Here is a 20,887-nt window from a genome sequence, read left to right as displayed (position 1 = left end):
ACGCCCCTCTCTCAGTTTATTTTTTNGAGCTAAAAATATCTTGAATATTCATTCCTCCTCCTCCTCTACCCCCACTAGCAGCATGCTGTTTGAGACCTTCTTCGCCATATCTATCATATATACCTCTTTTTTCACCATCAGATAGCACTTCATAAGCTACAAAAAGCCAACCATTCCAATCCAACCAATCAAACCTTACAGATGGTCACATCCACCAATATAATATGTATGACCTAAGCTTATCCCACAAAGCCAGTTGACAAATAACATAGGAAATCGAAAAATACCATTATTGATTTCAGCAAATTTCTTATTTGCCTCTTCGTTTCCTTGATTTTTGTCTGGGTGATATTTCAACGCAAGCTTTCTATAAGCACGCTTTATTTGCTCATCCGACGCTCCTTTGGCCACTTCGAGGATGTTATAATAACTCTTCCTGCAAAAAAACAGATAAATAAAAAGTAGGTCGAATCAATACCTTGCACCAAAAATTATCGGCCTACTACTCACGCAGAAATGGCAATCAGATGGCAAGATAATAGCCACAAAAGGAGCAATAATTTTGATCATGGATGCGCCATATTGCTCTGGCACAAAGACCAAAACTCTCCCCGAGAAAATTAGGTCTTGAAATCGCCAATCAAATCAACAGTCTCGGCAGAAATGCAATTGCTACACAAATTCTGAAGATTGTATCCATAATCGATGCACGTACAAATGCGAATTGTGCGTGGGTAAAAGATTTGAGTGTGCTCGTGTGGGAAGAACGGTGAACCGCGGAAGCAGATGCCAATTTTTCATATTTGCAGTGCCAAAGATCGATTCACACATGCAACGTGGTATTTCGCCAAAGGACCAATGAGAGAGCCCTCCAACTTTTCATAACCAATCAAAGTCCGCCACGTTTCAAACATCCTAGTTGAGGTTTCTTCGTGCTATACACATGAGCGGTATTCTAATTTACTAGTTACTCTACACACCGCGATGCGTGTGTGTGCAATTTTTTTTATCATTATTGATGGACTAAAGCGAAATTTGACAAATTATGAAGGGACTAAATTGATATTTGAATTATATAAAATAAATAAAAATAGAAGTGTGTGTTGAAATTAAAGAAAAAAAACAAAAAACAAAAGTGTAATATTAGTATCATATAAGGGTAAAATTGGAAGAAAAAGTTGGTGTCATCTATATGTAGTTATTATCATGTTCTCACACTTAATAATATAGTATAGATTTACGTTGAGTGGATAAATCGTGATCACTCGTTTAATTATGACGTGTAAATGAATGATCATGATTTATTATTTTTCAGCACACATATAACACGTTGGATCAATAAAAATATTATTCATATTAATAACATCTATGAAGCCTGATTTGGGATCCGGATGCTCTTTCCTGATTATCATAAATGAACACAAACAAGACATTATTCTGGAAATTATTTAAAATATATATTTATTTTACATCAATATATCCACAAAATTACTAGTCAATATCGCGATTGATATTATTTTAACTATAACTTTAGAATTTTAATTAAATATGATACTTTTTTAAAAAAAATGACATTTTTCATATTTTTTGAATTAAAAGTGATGTGATCATCTAAAAAAATTTAACAGTATTGATGAAAACAAATAAATACTTTTATAAATGTAAAAGATTTTTTAAAGTTAATAATGTATATTAGTTTCAGATAAGTTAGGACACCCACAGTAGGGTGTTAAATGGGTGAGGGAGAGGGACATTCAATTGTTTGAACGCCCCTCTCTCAGTTTATTTTTTTAAAAAAAAATTAGATAATTAGTGACGGTTTTTGAAAAACCATCGCTAATACCGTCGCTGATTTGCTGACACGCGGGTCCCACGTGTTTTGAATTATTTTAATTTTGTTTTTAAATTTTTACATTTTGACTTTCCGGATTGGTTTTTTTTTAAAAAAAAATTTAATATTTTTTTTTCATTTGTAAACCGTTGTATTTATTTTATTTTTTATTTTAAATATTTTATTAATGAGTTTGAATGTTAAAAGGAAGGTGGGTAAAGAGATATGTTGTTATAATGAGTATGTGGCAGTGAGACCCATAAATAATGAGTTTGAATGTTAAAATGAATGTGGGTAAAAGAGATATGTTGTTATAATGAGTATGTGGCAGTGAACCTCATGCTTTTTGATGAGTTGACACCCACCCATTGTGGATGCTCTTATAAATTTACTAAAATACTTCTTTCTGATTTTTTATAGATAAAATTTGAGTATTTTTTTTAATTTGACGATAGAGGTATTTTTATACTTAAAAAATGTTATATATTTGAGGCATGAAAAGTAGTTGGTCAAAAACCATTGTTCTTTACAATATAATAGGTATAATAATATATATTGTTAAAGTATGTGTTCATCGAGTCAAATTTCGACTTATGAGTAAGGCAAAAACTTTTGTGAGACGGTCTCACGGGTAGTATTTTATGAGACAGATCTCTTATTTGGGTCATCCATAAAAAAATATTACTTTTTATGCTAAGAGTATTACTTTTTATTGTGAATATCGGTAGGGTTGACCCATCTCACAGATAAAGATTTGTGAGACCGTCTCACAAGAGACCTACTATGTAAGTAATTAGAGTCTAATGTAAAAATAATTTTTATTTTAATAATATTTTACGGTTTTATCCAATTATAACAATTATTTTAACTGTGTACTCATATAAGTTAAATAGATAAAAATCTTGAATATATTATGGTACTATGAGGTCGAACATATGATGGTGATCATGAAATTCATTTATAAGTTACTGTATATTCTAAATGTGTTCCTAGTTGATAGAGATGGATTTTACGTGTTTTTCGTATCATGTTATGTCGTATATTGTTGCATTTATCATTTAGATTGCATGCATTTTGTGTTATTTTAGAATAATTTATATCTTCGTGTTGCTCATATGCTTAGTTGGTGAAAATGCAGGAGATTCGTGAAGAAACTGAAAATAAAAGGGAGAAATTCGAAAGACATCCGCCCGAGCGCACATTCACATCCGCCCGGGCGCGCCAAGGTGTGAGGAAAAAAAGAATTTTTGCGAAAGTTATCCACCCGGGCGGAAACTTATGTCCGCCCGGGCGCGTCAAAGGAAATGGGAAAAATAAAATCTGCGAAAGATGTCCGCCCAGGCGGAAACTTATGTCCGCCCGGGCGCGCTCGTTATTTTTGGAAAAAATTGTGGACGATTCCTTACCTTATTTTCTGGATATGGATGATATGGAAGGAGTTGAGGCACGAAATCAGACATTCTTCATCATTATTCAGAGCCGCCACAAGTTTTGGAGAGGATTTAGCACTTGGATTGAAGATTCGAAGATTTCCGGTACCGTTCTTCGTGTTTTTCGTCAAATCTAGTATTTCTTATTTAGTTTTTATCTTTCAAACATTAATGTGTTAATTTTTACTATGAATTCTAGTAGCTAACTTTAAAATATTTGTTGGGATTTAAGGGGATCCTACCCCAAACTTTGATATAATTAATTTATATTTCGATTCTTGCGTTATTCTTGAATGTACTATTGTTTTATCGTGTTGTTAGAGCGTAGCTAACTTTAACAACGTTTTTATATTGCGAGTGAGTTCGAGAGAATAACTTGTGATATGAACGAGTAGTATATTCCGTTAGACATATGAAATTGGATACGCGTCGGTAGTCATAGTCCTAAGGGTAAAAAACTAGGGGATTTCATATATCGACATGCGATTCACTCTTGATAAATAATTAAAGACATTTAATTACTTCATTGAGTAGAATTAGTTTGGCATAGCTCGAGAGAGTGTGTTCAATTGAATAGGAAATCCTGTCGGAAGTATAAAATCAATATCAAACGAATTAATTAATTAACGAGGGGTAGGTGAACCGATATTCCCAACAAATTCATTTCTCATTGAATTTTAATCAACTATTTTAGACATTGTATTTCATTATCTAATTCTTGAATCATTTCATTTGCATGTTTATTTAAAGTATAGTAGTACTAAAACAATCAATCAAATTTCGTTGCTAAAGTTTTAATAACTGAAATAATAATTGTCAAATACAGTCTTCAGTGGAACGATACTCGTACTCGCGTACATTATACTATTACTTGACATCGTGCACTTGCGATTAATTTTTGAGCATACAAAACATATTTTTATTAAGGATTCCACAGTGCAAGTTTTGCTCGATCAAATTTTTGACGCCGTGGCCGGGGACTGTTAATTCACAATTTTATTTTTAGTTATTTTCTTTAGTATTATTCCATATTTCTTGAGCTAAAAATCCATATTTTATTACATATATCTTTCCCAGTGCATGCCAAAGTCACTTGACGTGTAGCTTTAGCAGTTTGACCCTGAAATTGAAAGAACTTTCCGCAGGAGAAGACAGCAGCAAAGACTGAAGGAACTAATGGAGAGGCACGAACATGAGCATGAGGAGGAACACCATGATGATAGACATGTTGAGATGCCACGCCGCATACCAATGCTAGAGTATGCCCAGCCTTCGTTATATGGTGCACGCCCCAGCATTGTGAGGCCCATTGTGCGGGCAAACCACTTCGAAATCAAGCCATCTATAATTCAGATGATTCAGAATACAGTCCAATTTGGAGTATCTGCAGCAGATGACCCAAACCCGCACATCGCAACTTTTAAATTTAATGGAGTTTCTGATGATGCTGTTAGGTTGCGTTTATTTCCTTTCTCCTTACGTGATAAAGCTAAAGCATGGTTAAATTGTTTGCCTGTAGGTTCGATCATCACATGGGAGGATATGGCGAAAGCGTTTCTCATCAAATACTTTCCTCCATCTAAGACTATGAAGCTGCGGGCAGACATCACCACATTTGCTCAATTCGATCAGGAGTCTTTATATGAGGCATGGGAGCGCTTCAAAGACCTATTGCGAAGATGCCCTCATCAGGAACTGCCACTTGGGTTAGTCTTTCAAACTTTTTATTATGGCTTGCTTACTCCTAATCGCACTATGATAGATGCTGCTGCATGTGGAAACCTATTGAGGAAGACTGCTGAAGAGGGATATGAGCTGTTGGAGGAGATGGCTGCTAGCAGCTATCATCCTCAATCTGAAAGGAACAACCAGCGGAGAAGTGCGGGAGTTAACCAGGTAACTGACCTTTCTGCTATTACTGCACAACTTGATGTTTTGAACAGGAAACTAGATGGCTGGAACATGGGTGGCACAACTTTGCGTTTTCAAGAGATATGACATTTTTGAAGGACTGTAAAGATGAGAATCCATTTTATGTGCAAAATGAGGCACCGGTGAATCAAATGGGAGTCCACAACCGTCCAAGGAATGATCCATATTCAAACACATATAACCCTGGATGGAGGCAACATCCCAACTTCTCATGGGGTGGTCAAAACAGTCAGAATCGACCGCAAGGAGGACAACCATATGGGAAACAACCAATGTACAGATCTGACCCTCCTAGAGAAGAGAAATGCAATTTGGAGCAGATGATGTCTAAGTTCATCTCATCTACCGAAACTAGACACCAAAATAAGATGCATCGATAAAGGGGCTAGAAAATCAGAATGGACAGTTAGCAAAGATGATAGCAAGTAGAGAGCCGGGCACCTTGCCAAGTAACACCGAGACTAATCCAAAAGAGCAAGTGAAGGCCATCGAGTTGAAGAGTGGGAAAGTTTTAGAGTGAGAAAGAGATAAAACTCAAACATTGAATGGGCATTCTGAAACATCCAAAGGTAAGTCTTCTAACTTTACACCAACACCCACTGCACAATCTAAAATTGTTATACCTCCTCCTTTCCCTGCAGCACTGAAAAAAGCAAAGCTTGATGCACAATTCGGTAAGTTTCTTGAGGTATTTAAAAAATTGCATATCAATATTCCTTTTGCCGATGCTTTGATGCAAATGCCTAGTTATGCTAAATTTTTGAAGGACATATTAGCTAATAAGAGGAAGTTGGAGGATCACATGACGGTGAGCTTAACTGAAAATTGCCCTTCTTTGGTGCAAAACAAAATCCCACCGAAACTGAAAGACCCAGGGAGTTTTTCTATTCCTTGCATGATTGGTGATGTTGTTTTTCACAAAGCTTTGTGTGATCTTGGTGCAAGTATTAATTTTATGCCTTTGTCTATGTTTAGGAAACTTGGGTTGGGGGAACCTAAGCCAACGAGGATGTCTTTACAGCTGGCAGACAGATCTGTCAAGTATCCACGGGGAGTTATTGAGGATGTGCTAGTGAAAGTAGATAGGTTTATTTTTCCTGCTGATTTCGTGGTGCTCGACATGGAGGAGGATATGGAGATGCCCTTGATTTTGGGGAGACCGTTCCTTGCGACTGGCAAGGCCCTGATTGATGTTCAAGAATGGAAGTTGAGATTGAGAGTGGGTGAGGAAGAGATTACTTTTGATGTTTTTAATGCACTTAAGCACACACTGCATTCTGATAGTTGTTATAGAATTAATGCTTTTGATGCTTTTGTGTCTAACTATGTGCAAGCTGCTCTTAGGGACCCTTTGGAGGCCACTCTCAATACTGAAATGCGAGAAGATGAATTGGATGCAGAGAAAGCCAAAATAGTGGCATACCTCAATGCCAACCAGCCATGGAAGAGGCCAATAAGGATGAGATTAGAGGATTTGGGAGATCTAAGAGACTTGCTCCCCCAGAAGTCAAGCCTGGAAGAGCCACCGACGCTTGAGCTCAAACCATTGCCTCCACACCTAAAGTACATATACCTAGGTGAGAATAACACTTTACCTGTCATAATTTTTGCTGCTTTGACAGATGTGATGGAAGACAAACTGTTGGAAGTTTTGAAAGCACACAAGAGTGCTTTTGCGTGGAAGGTGGCGGATATCAAAGGAATCAATCCATCAGTCTGCATGCACAAGATCTTGATGGAAGATAAGTACTCACCTCTTGTGCAACCTCAAAGAAGATTAAATCCAAAGATGCAAGAGGTAGTAAAAGCAGAAACTATCAAACTCCTTGATGCAAGTATTATCTATCCTATATCTGATAGTGCATGGGTAAGTCCTGTTCAATGTGTGCCGAAAAAAGGTGGGATTACTGTGATCACAAATGAACAAAATGAATTAATACCCACTAGGACAATTACGGCATGGCGTGTGTGCATTGACTATAGGAAATTAAATGATGCTACCCGTAAAGATCACTTTCCACTGCCCTTCATTGATCAAATGCTTGAGAGGTTAGCGGGTCATGAGTTTTATTGTTTTTTGGATGGGTATTCAGGGTATAACCAAATTATGATTGCGCCTGAGGACCAAGAGAAAACCACTTTCACTTGTCCTTATGGCACTTTTGCTTTTAGACGAATGTCCTTTGGTTTGTGTAATGCCCCTGTCACTTTTCAACGATGCATGACCGCTATATTTCATGACATGATAGAAACTTTTCTTGAAATTTTTATGGATAACTTTTCGATTTTTGGATCTTCTTTTGATGACTGTTTGCAGAATTTGAAGGTGGTATTGATGAGATGTGAGGAGACGAATTTGGTGCTGAATTGGGAAAAATGTCATTTTATGGTACAAGAAGGAATAGTATTGGGGCACAAGATATCAGGACATGGAATGGAGGTGGAAAAGGCAAAAGTTGAAGTTATCAAGAACTTACCATCTCCAGCATCCATTAAGGGAGTTAGAAGTTTTCTAGGCCATGCCGGTTTTTATCGGCGTTTTATCAAAGATTTTTCTAAAATTGCCAAACCTCTATCTTCCTTACTTATGAAAGATGTGTCCTTTGATTTTAATTCTGACTGTTTACAGGCATACGAGAATTTGAAGGAGCGCTTGGTGACGGCTCCTGTCTTGGTGGCACCAGATTGGGATCTATTCTTAGAGGTCATGTGCGATGCCAGTGATACTGCGGTGGGAGCTTTGCTTGGCCAGCGACAAAACAAGGTATTTCATACAATTTACTACATAGGTAAGACCTTAGATGAGGCTCAATTGAATTATGCGACAACTGAAAAGGAATTACTTGCATTAGTATTTGTGCTTGACAAATTTCATGCATATCTTGTTTTGTCCAAAGTCATTATTTACATAGATCACTCGGCACTGAAATATTTACTTGCTAAAAAAGATGCAAAGCCACGCCTCTTATTGTTGCAAGAATTTGATTTGGAAATAAAAGATAAGAAAGGTGTTGAGAATGTGGTGGCGGATCATTTGTCTAGACTGGAGCTTGTTAGTAATGACTGTGTAGATCGGGCTATTAATGATTGGTTTCTTGACGAGCAACTGTTTGAGATGAAACATTGTCCGTGGTATGCAAATTTCGATAACTTTCTTGTCACAGGCACACCACCACCAAATCTATCATTTCACCAACGAAAGAAATTCTTCTCTGACGTGAAATATTATTTTTGGGAGGAACCGTATTTGTTTAAAATTTGTGCAGATGCCATGATAAGAAGGTGTGTCGCAGAGGAAGAGTTTGGTCAAATTCTCAATCACTGCCATGACCGTGAGGTAGGTGGTCACTTTGGACCAACAAGGACGGCATCTAAGGTACTTGAATGCGGCTTTTATTGGCCAACCCTCTTTAAAGATGCTCGTTCTTATGTGCTAGCCTGTGATAAATGCCAGCGGACATGTGCCATCTATAACCGTCATGAAATGCCATTGAATAACATCATTGAGTGTGAGGTTTTTGATGTATGGGGGATAGACTTCATGGGACCGTTTCCCAGCTCGTTCACGAAAAAGTATATTTTGGTGGCGGTTGACTATGTGTCTAAGTGGGTAGAGACAGAAGCATATGCCACTAATGATGCCCAGGTGGTCTTGAAATTTTTGAAGAAAAATATTTTTAACAGATTTGGAACACCGAGAGCAATCATTAGTGATGGTGCACCCATTTTTGCAACAAATTATTTGAAAAACTCTTGAGCAAATACGGTGTCACACATAATATCTCTACCCCATATCACCCCCAAACGAGTGGTCAAGTGGAAGTATCTAACCGAGAGATCAAGCGGATTTTTAAAAAAGTAATAGGTGTCAGTCGAAAAGATTGGTCTGTGAGGTTAGACGATGCTCTTTGGGCATATAGGACTGCTTTTAAAACACTCATAGGCACTACACCATATAGACAACTGTTTGGTAAAGTGTGTCATTTACCTGTGGAGTTAGAGCATCGACCATACTGGGCAACAAAAGCACTAAACTTTAACTTTACTGATGCAGGTGAACGACGTCTGTTGCAATTGGATCAGTTGGAAGAATTCCGGAATCTGGAATACAATCTCGCATTATCATACAAGGAGAAGACGAAGAAGGCCCATGACAAGCGGATCATTGAGAGGGAATTCAAGGAAGGTGACAATGTCTTATTCTACAACTCCCGATTGCGACTGTTTCCTGAAAAATTGAAGTCACGTTGGTCTGGACCATTCGTGATTTCTAAAGTATACCCGTCGGGAGCCGTGGAACTGCACGATGGAAAGGATGGGACATTTACGGTAAATGCCCAGCGACTGAAGCACTACATGGGTGGCACAATTGAGCCACAATTTGGAATCACTCGGTTCCAAAACAATTCGAACTGAGACCGACCGACAGTTCAGTTCTCGATTTTAAATTGAGAACTACATTTCTTTCCCTTATCTTGCATTGAATTCGGATTTTTCTTGTCATCATGTTTTTTTTATTTAACTTTATTAATGTTGTTTTATTTAATAAATAAAAAAATTATTATTTTGGGGGCAGCGAAAGAGGTCCGTCCGGGCGGAAACTTACATCCGCCCGGGCGCGCCCTATTTCCAAAAAGTTTTTAAAAAGCCGAGGGTCATCTGCCCGGGCGGACATTTACATCCGCCCGGGCGCGCCCTCCTCAAACAATTTTTTTAAAAAGACGAGAGTTATCCGCCCGGGCGGACATAAGGCGGATCGCGCAGATTTAAAAAATCTGCAGCTCTTTTTTTTCTTCCCCCATTCGAAACCTAGCCGCCCCCTCGATTCTTCGCCCCTATTCTCTCAATCTCACTCAATTCACTTCTTTTGTGCAAAATTTCAGGTACAATCTTGTCTCTCCGCATTCCCCAAGCGTCAAGAAGCGATTTTTCCCGTCAAGATTTTTTCCGGTCATCTCTTAAACTTCCGGTCACCCCTGAAGCCGCCGGTCACCGCTGCTCTCCTCTGACCGCCGCCATCGATTTCCGATGAAGCATTCTCCAGCCACACGCCTCCTACTCCGGGCTACTTGTGCTCTTCCCAAATATTCCACAATGGCACCCAAAAAAGCTCGGGTAAGTCATGGTGCTTCTTCTTCGTCATCTCATACTTCCCAATTATTTGTGAATATTGCGGCTAGGGAACGATATGAGCATGCGAAAATACATCGCGCTCCAATTCGGGAGCGAGGTTTCCAGCTTGAGCAGAATATTCTTATTATTAGACAAACTGCGAGTAGAGGATGGGGTAAATTTTGTTCGCAACCGCGAGCCGCAGTGGCACCAGTGGTGCGAGAATTTTACGCCAATGCGGCTGAGCGGAGCGACAGCAAGGAGTTTGTGAGAGGAAAATTGGTGGATTTTAGTTCAACAGAAATTAATAGGGTGCTTGAGACACCGGCGGTGGACGATTCGTTGTATACGGCATGGGCGGCAGAACCCGATTTAGAGTTAATGATGCGCCGCATCTGCTATCTGGGGTCTCCGTGGAAGACACTTGGATCGCACACCTGTTTCGCTGAAAAATATCTGCTAGTCCCAGCTGCGATGTGGTATGCTTTTCTGGCCACATGATTGATGTCAGTCGGGCACACGAGTGACGTCCAGAGGGAAAGGGCAGTGTTGATATATGCACTGATCACACATATGCCGCTCAACGCGGGAAAATCATTCATTCACAGATCCAGCTGAGCATCCATAATCCAAATGTGGCGTTATTCTTTCCCCATGTTATCACCGAACTATGTGCGAGCGCTGGGGTGGTTTTTCAGGACGACGATGAGTGGCTGCCACCGACCAAGGCCCTCGATGACGCCAGCTGGCTACAGAAGACCACGGTACGGTGGAAGGCGTTCCCTCAGTTTGGCCCTATCTGGGACAGTTTGACTTTTGATCCACTGCCAGAGCAGCCTCCACCACCAGCCCCACGACCTAGACGTTGCCTTCTGCATGAGAGGATGGATGAATTTGCTGCATTTGCTGATCATTAGCTCCAGTGGCAGGCTGTGAGTCAGACTAATCAGACCGCCACTGACGCCATGCTACGTCTGTCCCTGAGCCACAGTGGCATCGACCCGGCCCTTATGCCGCCCCCTATGCCAGCTTTTCTGCCGCCGTTCCATTTTCATTACGCCGATGCACCAGAGCCGGACGCTGGCGTCGTTCCCCCGGAGGCACACAAGGAGGAGGATCAGTGAGAGGGGAGTCACTTCTATCCCTTCTTTTCTTTATCGCATTTCGTTTCGTTCAGTTTATTTATTTTCGTTTATCTTGCATGCTTAGGGTATACTACATTCATTTTGTTGTGCCTGTCTGTCTCTTTTTCTATCGTCTGCTGCATTGGGGACACTGCTCGACTTTAGTATTGGGGGGTGGATGGGTGTTGTGTCGTCTTTGTCGTGTTGGTGCTTTGTTCGTATTGTTCGTCGGCATGTAGTTTTAGTTGTTTTGCATATGTTTGTGTGTCAGCCGACAGTATTCGATATAGTACTTGTTAGCCAAGGATGATTAAGAAGTGATGAGACATGCCCTGTTGATCGTGTACTCGCATTTCTTTAGCACTTACTGTCGTAGAGACATGAAGTTTTATTTCGAGTATTGAACTCTCTTTACACGAATGTTAGAACTAAAAGCATGCATGATAAGATGGTGAAAATTTTAAACTAAAGTGGGGAACAAAGATGTTTGAAGGTGTGAATTGAGCTTGACTATATTCTCTTGAATCGAGGTATCTATTAGCAACTAAAAAAAAGAGAGAAAGTTGGAGATGTAAGGTGTGGGGGAGCCGAATAAAGGAATGATATTCTATTCATGGCTAAAGTTGGAGATGTAAGGTGTTGTGGAGCCGAATTACGGAATGAAATCCTATTCCGGGCAAAAAATGAAAAACTCATGAATGTGAATCTGAAATGAAAAGTTCTAATATAGTCCTTTCATTGCTGTATTCCTATTCAGAAAAAAGAGGAAAAAATAGAAAAATAGTTGCCGATGGATACCGAGTGCAGAGGAATAAAAGAGAGTAAGATTTACACTAACAGGCTGATTTAAATCTCTGACAATGGTTGAAAATGGATCTCTCTGTCGTTTGTGACACTAGGACTAACAACACACACATACGTTCAGAATTTATTTGAAACTATGTCTAGACCAAAGAAAGTGCGAAGAGTTGTGTTTGTATTGATCGACAAGGGAATATGTTGAGTTTCGCTGAGGCTAGTTGATGACTATGAATTCACTGTCGAGCTACTTTGTGTCTCGTTCCATTTTATCTTGTCACCTGTTTTGCTCGAGGGCGAGCAAAAGGTTAGTATTGGGGGGTTGATAGAGGTGGATTTTACGTGTTTTTCGTACCATGTTATGTCGCAAAGTGTTGCATTTATCATTTAGATTGCATGCATTTTGTGTTATTTTAGAATAATTTATATCTTCGTGTTGCTCATATGCTTAGTTGGTGAAAATGCAGGAGATTCGTGAAGAAACTGAAAATAAAAGGGAGCAATTCGAAAGACATCCGCCCGAGCGCACATTTACATCCGCCTGGGCGCGCCAAGGGGTGAGGGAAAAAAGAATTTTTGCGAAAGTTATCCGCCCGGGCGGAAACTTATGTCCGCCCGGGCGCGTCAAAGGAAATGAGAAAAATAAAATCTGCGAAAGTTATCCGCCCGGGCGGAAACTTATGTCCGCCCGGGCGCGCTCGTTATTTTTGGAAAAAATTGTGGACGATTCCTTACCTTATTTTGTGGATATGGATGATATGGAAGGAGTTGAGGCACGAAATCAGACATTCTTCATCATTATTCGGAGCCGCCACAAGCTTTGGAGAGGATTTAGCGCTTGGATTGAAGATTCGAAGATTTACGGGCACCGTTCTTCGTGTTTTTCGTCAAATCTAGTATTTCTTATTTAGTTTTTGAAACGTCTACCCTTTTATTGCTTTAAAAGTACTAGAATTTTTTTTCCCTTACTCTAAAATTTTCGGCCTTTACGAAAATATTTTTATAAAATATTTTGCCCTTTTAAAATAAAACATCAACCAACTAGCATTTAAAAGTCAAGTGAAATAGTCCTAAAATAAAATTGTCTACTGTTTTACCCAACCTAAAAAAACAATAATTTGAAAAGAATAACCCATAGTAAACCTCTCAAAAATCTCTCAAAAGCATAAATAAATAGTCTAAAAAATCTTTATAAATCAGTAATCATAAACGTAATGCGGAAAATAGTAGCGCTGGTCCTCGGGTTGTGTGCACCGACAGTCTAGCAAAATCACCCATCAAGGCCTCCCTCAACCTCACCTGCATCCATCACACCTAGTGAGTCTAAAGACTCAACACACCATAATCTTTATAACAAATAATACGTATAAAAATCGCATGCAACAGTGAAAATACTTTTACGTAAAATATCATTTCATGACATGCATAAATACCCCTAATCTTTTTTCCTTATCATGACATAAAAACATTTTAACATGATCATAAACATTTTCCTTTTCCTTTTCCTTTTGTTGAATTCAGATCGATAATTGTGACTTTCCTGATCATGATCATAAACCTCAAGATTCGATGGATCCATCTACATGTAACCACAGTACTGGACGGCGGGGGACACCAGCAACACTCTCACCGGTCAACTGGGCCCTGGCCTATCATTTTTCGAATAGAAATACGATCTTCGGGGCTCCCTCTAGGGTCTTTTCCCATAAATGGGCTCCATCTGGGGCCTTTTCCCCTCACGATATTCCCACTCTTACCCTTACACAAAACCGTTACCACATAACTGTTACCACATATTCGTAATGATGGAAACACGATCGCCGGGCTCCTACTGGGACCATCACCCTCACGACATCGCCAACATTAACGAATTAGTCATAATCACTTCACATCCTTCAAAATTTTTCATTCACATCACTTTAGAAAAATCATGAATAACATTTACATTTTTCCTTTTTGAAACCAAGCATGCAACATGTATTTTAAATGTCTTCCTTAAATCATAAAAATCCCTTAAAAATTTAAAAATCATAATTTAATCATGAATATTTTATATGCATTTAAAAATAATCATAATATCATAAAAACATCATTTCGGGCACTGCCATTTTCCCGGTGTAAAAAGACAGTTTTACCCCTGGACTCGACATTTTATGTTTTCAACTTTTTTCTTTATTTCATGACTCTAACATGTCCCAAATAATTATTTAAGCTTACGTGAATTTTTCCATAATTTTATTTAGCTTAAATATTAGACTTTTTCATTTATCTTTAAATAATTGTTTTTACGGTGTTTTAATCCCGAAAAATCCCAAACTTTAATATAAAATTCCTAAATTCTAAATTTAGTCTTTTTATATTATTTTTGTCCTTATGGACCACGACTCGGCCCCCGTGATCCGTTTTCCAAATTTCTTTATTTAAAAACCCTAATTGACACCTAAACTTCGACCCCGAGCCAACTTTCGATTTTCGCAAGTTACCCCCCAATCATGTCAAACCAAAACTTGTACAACATCCTAAATTAACCTACTGGACCCTTGGACCACCAAGAACCCAGCCCAAACCACAAAAACAAAGCCTCTCAAAACTCCCCATGCCTTGGCCGAGAACCCTAATGGCGCTAGGACTCTAGTTGTGCGTCCAGGCCTCTCCCAGCGAACCCAGACCATGGACCCCCCACTCACATACCTCCCTAGGACCCTGAAGACTCCTCTCAGCCCCGGCCCTAAACCACAGACCCGGCCCCCGTCCCCTGGAGGTCTTCCCATCGCAGCGCAAGTGTTGCGCTTCTTCTCGGGTAGGAGTCCTTGTTTACAAGGACTCCTCCCAGCCTTTTATCCCGAGTCCTAGCATAGCTAGGACTCTCCCCTTGACCCATGACGACCTCTATCCGAGCCCTGACTCGAGCCAAGGCCAAGCCCGACCCCTTTCCCTGGAACCCGAACACCCCAACGCCCCAAGACAGCAATTTAAACGTTTTCTGTTTGTTCATGTTCCTGCCGAATTTTTTGATGCTTAGGGTGCGTGTGTGTGGCTCTATCACATGTAAAAACCACCCTTGATCTTACCTATGTCATGGCAGCCCCTTAATTAAACAATAAACACGATTTTGGGTTAAAAAAAAACAAGTTTCATCATGTACACATGCACATACCGAAATTTCTGAATATATTTCTATGGACTTCAAGCTTTTCATGCAAACATAATATAAACAATATTATGATATGATGGATGAGAAAAAGAAGATTAAGGCGTGCCTTTGCGTTATATACGCTCGAATATCCATTGACGACGAAGAACGGGACGCGAACCTTGGCTTGATCTTGCTTGCAACTTTCGAAAATTCCTTGCCAATTGGGAGTGTGTGTGCCGTGAGGGTTGAGGGGGTTGGGGAGAGTATTTTCAGAAAATAACCAAGTGGTGGCCGATTATTTTTTTTTCTAGAATAGGGTTTTAATTATTTAATACTTTAAATACTAATTTGCTTACTAACTAGGCCTTAGGACTAACAAGCCATTAAAATTAGGCCCAATAGTCTAATTAGGATTTAAATAAAATATTAACAAAATTTTTCTTTAATCAAATATGTGAATTTATTAGCCGGGTTGCCAAAAAGTTCGTATTTTAGTTGAAAAACCAACACCGATAAAATTTACGTCCCGACGTATAAAATCACCTCAAAAACCCCTTATTTTCAAAAGTACTAAAAAGCATCAACCATATTTTAAATAATTAAAAATAATTATTTAATAAAAACCATTTTACATTTTTCAGCCCTCGGTCCCCGTTCCTCGATCGTCACTTGAATATTCCTTGAAATACCATTTTATGCATGATGATCATAAAAATCTCAATTAACATATAAACATGTATGTCACATAATTAATTAGCAATTAAAATCGATTAATTACTCATTTTTCATAATTTCCTAGATTCGTATGTAGTTGGTTTACGTCGTCCTAATTTTGGACCTTACAGCTTTTATCTTTCAAACATTGTTGTGTTAATTTTTACTATGAATTCTAGTAGTTAACTTTAAAATATTTGTTGGGATTTAAGGGGATCATACCCCAAACTTTGATATAATTAATTTATATTTCGATTGTTGCGTTATTATTGAATGTACTATTGTTTTATTGTGTTGTTAGAGTTTAGCTAACTTTAACAATGTTTTTATATTGCGATTGAGTTCGAGAGAATAACTTGTGATAGGAACGAGTAGTATATTTCGTGGATCTACAATTTACATAGACATATGAAATTGGATACGCACCGGTAGTCATAATCCTAAGGGTCGAAAACTAGGGGATTTCATAGATCGACATGCGATTCACTCTTGATAAATAATTAAAGACATTTAATCACTTCATTGAGTAGAATTAGTTTGGCATAGCTCGAGAGAGTGTGTTCAATTGAATAGGAAATCCTGTCGGAAATATAAAATCAATATCGAACGAATTAATTAATTAACGAGGGGTAGGTGAACCGATATTCTTAACAAATTCATTTCTCATTGAATTTTAATCAACTATTTTAGATATTGTATTTCATTATCTAATTCTTGAATCATTTTATTTGCATGTTTAATTAAAGTATAGTAGTACTAAAACAATCAATCAAATTTCGTTGCTAAAGTTTTAATAACTGAAATAATAATTGTCAAATACAGTCTTCAGTGGAACGATACTCGTACTCACGTACATTATACTATTTCTTGACATCGTGCACTTGCGATTAATTTTTGAGCATACAAAACCATATCTTTATTAAGGATTCCACAGTGCAAGTTTTGCTCGATCACTAGTCTATTCAACCGTCTAAAATAAGGATAAAAGTCGTTTGAGCTTGAGAGTAGCATTTGTGATTTGGTGTACCACGTTTCATTTGTAGGAATATGGAGATCTCAGAACATACAAGTGAATGATCATATGATGAATTACTGAACAACCCTCCCTCGAACTTTTCAAGTGATTATCACTTATCGAGTGGATAAGTCCATGGTCATGGTTATACACCATTAATCCTTGACCCAGAACAACATGGAGGCTCTACGTACTAGCACTTTTGATTCGTTTATCGACTCCACGAGGGTCATGGGTGTAGTTTCAACATACGTATGAGTCGATGCATTGTAGTCGAGAATTCACTGCTCATCTATTGTTGTGAATATTCTATGTGATATGATGAGTTAATAATGCAATGAATCTCTGACCAAAGTATGAGTTGTACTTTTAAAAAAATCGTTATCTTAGTTGCACACATAATGCAACTACGATTACTCAAAGATACATCACATCGTTATCGAATTTATATAAAACTCTCGATATACCAATGATTGCAGATTCGATAAGGATATATGAGTTAAAAGGACTGCAATGTATGATAACCATAACTTAATGGTTATTGCATGTATTATCAGTGATACCTAAGGAATCATGCGTTAATGCTACTAGAAGCTCTTACCATTATCCAGTGAGTGCAATCAGACTTAAGTTCTGACGTTCTTGTGATCAAGGGATTGATGAATAAAATTGGCCTAATTAGGGTAAACCCATATAAGAGACACGTGTTGTCTCAAATCACATGAATTGTGAACCATTGGATAACTGTATCTCTGAACCATTAAGGATCACACAAGTGTTGAACTTTATGTTACTGTTGAGATATTCGAATTCAAGGAGTAGAATTTGATAATTAAGTTTGACAGAGATCAAACACATTGCTTATAAACAAGTATATAAGTAGATTTCATATTTGAAAGTTTTGGAAGTTATCTTTACTGCAAATTTAGTAAGCAGAGTGCAACTGCTTAAAGAGTTCCAAAATAGAAAGTTGCCAAAAATGAACCAGTGAAAAATTTTTAACTTCAAAATTTTCACTTTGCATAATAATAACGAGATTTGTACCATCATCACATCGACGTTACCTGATCACCAATCGTGATTATGATGAAGTTACAATATTTTAACTAGTAAATTTTGAATATGTTAATTAAATAATATTTTGTAGTTTTAACTACCATGTAAAAACTTGTCATAGAATATTATAGGAGAGTCTATAATCTATGGATTGATAATAGTTAAATAATAATTGTTTAATATATCAAGTATTATCAAAAGTTGAAAACACAACATCATAATTTTGACAAGAGTAAAAATATACCATAGAGTTTTAATAGAATTGAGATTCAATAATTGAGAGAGATTAAATATGTATAATCAAAAGTTAATAACACACAACATAATCATATCACAAGAAAATCTACTCTACATTATCTGAAGTTTTTCTCTCTCCCTCACAAGCAAAATCGCCCCTTTTGTTTAGAACAAGGCTTTGACCGACCACCACTTACATCGCCGTTCTCTGCCGATACCCAGTCACACCACCGTCGTGGTTCTATCGTCTTCCGTCGATTGATTCTCAAAGCCAAATTGTTTATATTTCTAGTGCGATATAAACGACGAATACAGTATTTGACCGTGAACTTGATTAGATGATTGAATAACGAATTTTTTCCAGTTGATTGTTCGTAGGGAGATACAAAAAGAACTATTACTAACTAAATAACAAGATAGTTAATGCCGATTGTAATCTCTAAAGGTAAATAATCTAAACACCATATAAAGTGATTTATAATAATACAACACTCAAGAACATTTTGATTATCAAAACTAAAAAATTTTAAATTTCTGTTGTCTTGGGTGCAAGAAAATGGTATACCGAAATATATGGTATAAATATTTATGAATTTTTTAAATAGAGAGAACTTTAGTGAAAATTATTCACTTTGATTTTTTTTACCATTTGATTTATAAGATGATAAATGTATATAAAATATAATTTACTTTCCAATATTTATGATGACATTGGATTTCTTGCAAACGTGCATATTCTAATTCCATATCGTTTTCTCCAAGAAACATGAGAGTAAATGTATAAATTTGAAACACTATAAGAGAAGGCTGTGATAGAAATTGTCGCTTCATTTTGATTTCACGACAAATAAGACATACATTGTTTTGAGAAATGGATGCGAATCGAGATGAATAACAATCAAGATCTACGCCTTTAAACTTCAAGATTTCTTGTTCATTATCACCCTGAGTTTAACACATGAAAGTTGATCAAATATATTAGAGACGACCAGTGAATGTGCGTGAGCTTTTAAATTCAATTAGAAAGACAAAATGAACACTAAGATTTACGTGGTTCGATCGGTGAGACCTACTCCACGGAAACCAACAACTGAAGAAGCTTTCTGTAAAGGCCCGTATTTCGTATTTGTATTTTTGTGGAATTATTAAAAATTTTCTAATTAAATAATTAACTCGCCTCATTTATAAAATAAACTTGTAAATAATTTAAACTTTAAAAATAACAGCGGAAGTCAACATTGTGTTTCAACAACAACTAAAAAAATAATCCAACATATTAAAATAGTGTTTGAATGATAAAAGGTGCATAAGCTAAAACATGAGGTCCTCGGGTTTACTACTGCTGTCCCAAGATCGCTCACTGGTCTTCGCCCGCGGTCTCGACCTCATCAGTACCTACAACAATCAAGTCTAGTGAGTCTAAAAACTCAACATGTATATATCGTTAATAACAAGTAAATATATCATAAAATCGTATGCAACGTAAAAATAACGTATCGTAAAGCGTACGGTGAAATCGTATCATGAATAATTATAACTACGTGCATATCTGAAAATCGTACGTAAAAGAATTGCTCCATAGAGCTCTGTCATAGCATATCATAATTTTCTGGTAGAGATAATGTTTCTAAGCTAGTGGCCCATAACATAACGTGAGCGCCTGATCAGACTAAACCACAGTATACTGGACGGTAGAGATCACCACAGCCCTTGGACTGGATGTCCGTACCCATACATAATCGTAAACCGGTCGTAAGTCACCGGGTGGAGAGGTCCTCGGTTGCGCCTACCGACTTCCAAACCCATAAGCATAAGGTGGCCACAAGACATATAGCATATATCTCAAAAATAAACATTTTATATTTTTATGCACGTAATATAGTTATAAACTTATTTTTACCAGATGAGTTGGATCGCTCCTAGGCTCGCTGCGACTTAATTCTAATATGTGACACATGCAAATAATTTTAACTTGACAAAAACTTAACAACTAACCCAAAAACGAGACGATTAGGATCAATAATCTAAATTTTCAATCATGGCTTCGTACCAAATCGAACCAACATTAAACCGACGTTTAACCATGATTAAAAATACCCCAAACATACTGAAAAATATGCATAAGAACTGTAAAACATGAAAATAGGTGAATGGAATCCAAAAACATAAAACACTCTTTCGAGAGTCATTTTGGCACCTTTCACCGTAAATTCTCGTACGACCTCTAAACTCGACCAAATCACAAACGGCCAAAAACATGACCTTCCTAACTCATTGAGGTACTGTCCAGTCCAAGGCTATGGGCTAAAAGCCAACAAAGAACTCAGAAAAACCTCCTGAACCGAAATGAAAGTTGCTGTTAAAATACAGCAGTAGCATTTTATGTGTTTGTGGAGTAAACTCTGAAAATAATGACCATTGGCTTGAACCACCAACCCAAGACTCTTACCAACATCCTAAGGCATGGCTTGAACCATGGCTAAGGGCTAAAAGCCAGCCACA

General features: G+C 37.7%; 1 protein-coding gene, 1 long non-coding RNA gene and 1 other non-coding gene across 3 annotated transcripts; 1 reads left to right on the top strand and 2 right to left on the bottom strand.

The window, feature by feature from the left end:
• Positions 1-26: 26 nt before the first annotated feature.
• LOC140956789 (uncharacterized) lies at positions 27-806 on the bottom strand. Its single transcript, XR_012171536.1, has 3 exons — positions 511-806; positions 288-436; positions 27-156 (listed from the first exon to the last, which is right to left on the bottom strand). It is a non-coding gene; the product is annotated as an uncharacterized lncRNA (long non-coding RNA).
• A 4,045-nt stretch (positions 807-4,851) lies between these two features.
• LOC140958149 (small nucleolar RNA R71) lies at positions 4,852-4,958 on the bottom strand. Its single transcript, XR_012171745.1, has one exon. It is a non-coding gene; the product is annotated as a small nucleolar RNA R71 (small nucleolar RNA).
• A 552-nt stretch (positions 4,959-5,510) lies between these two features.
• LOC140958020 (uncharacterized) lies at positions 5,511-10,225 on the top strand. Its single transcript, XM_073415426.1, has 4 exons — positions 5,511-6,991; positions 7,511-8,839; positions 9,190-9,553; positions 10,077-10,225. Exons 1-4 carry the CDS (start codon positions 5,927-5,929, stop codon positions 10,223-10,225), a joined length of 2,907 nt encoding a protein of 968 aa, XP_073271527.1. The 5' UTR covers positions 5,511-5,926.
• Positions 10,226-20,887: the final 10,662 nt, after the last annotated feature.

The sequence above is a fragment of the Primulina huaijiensis genome, chromosome 14 (genome assembly GCF_012295235.1).
Source record: "Primulina huaijiensis isolate GDHJ02 chromosome 14, ASM1229523v2, whole genome shotgun sequence".
NCBI lineage: Eukaryota > Viridiplantae > Streptophyta > Magnoliopsida > Lamiales > Gesneriaceae > Primulina > Primulina huaijiensis.
This window is presented reverse-complemented; position numbering and strand designations above follow the sequence as displayed.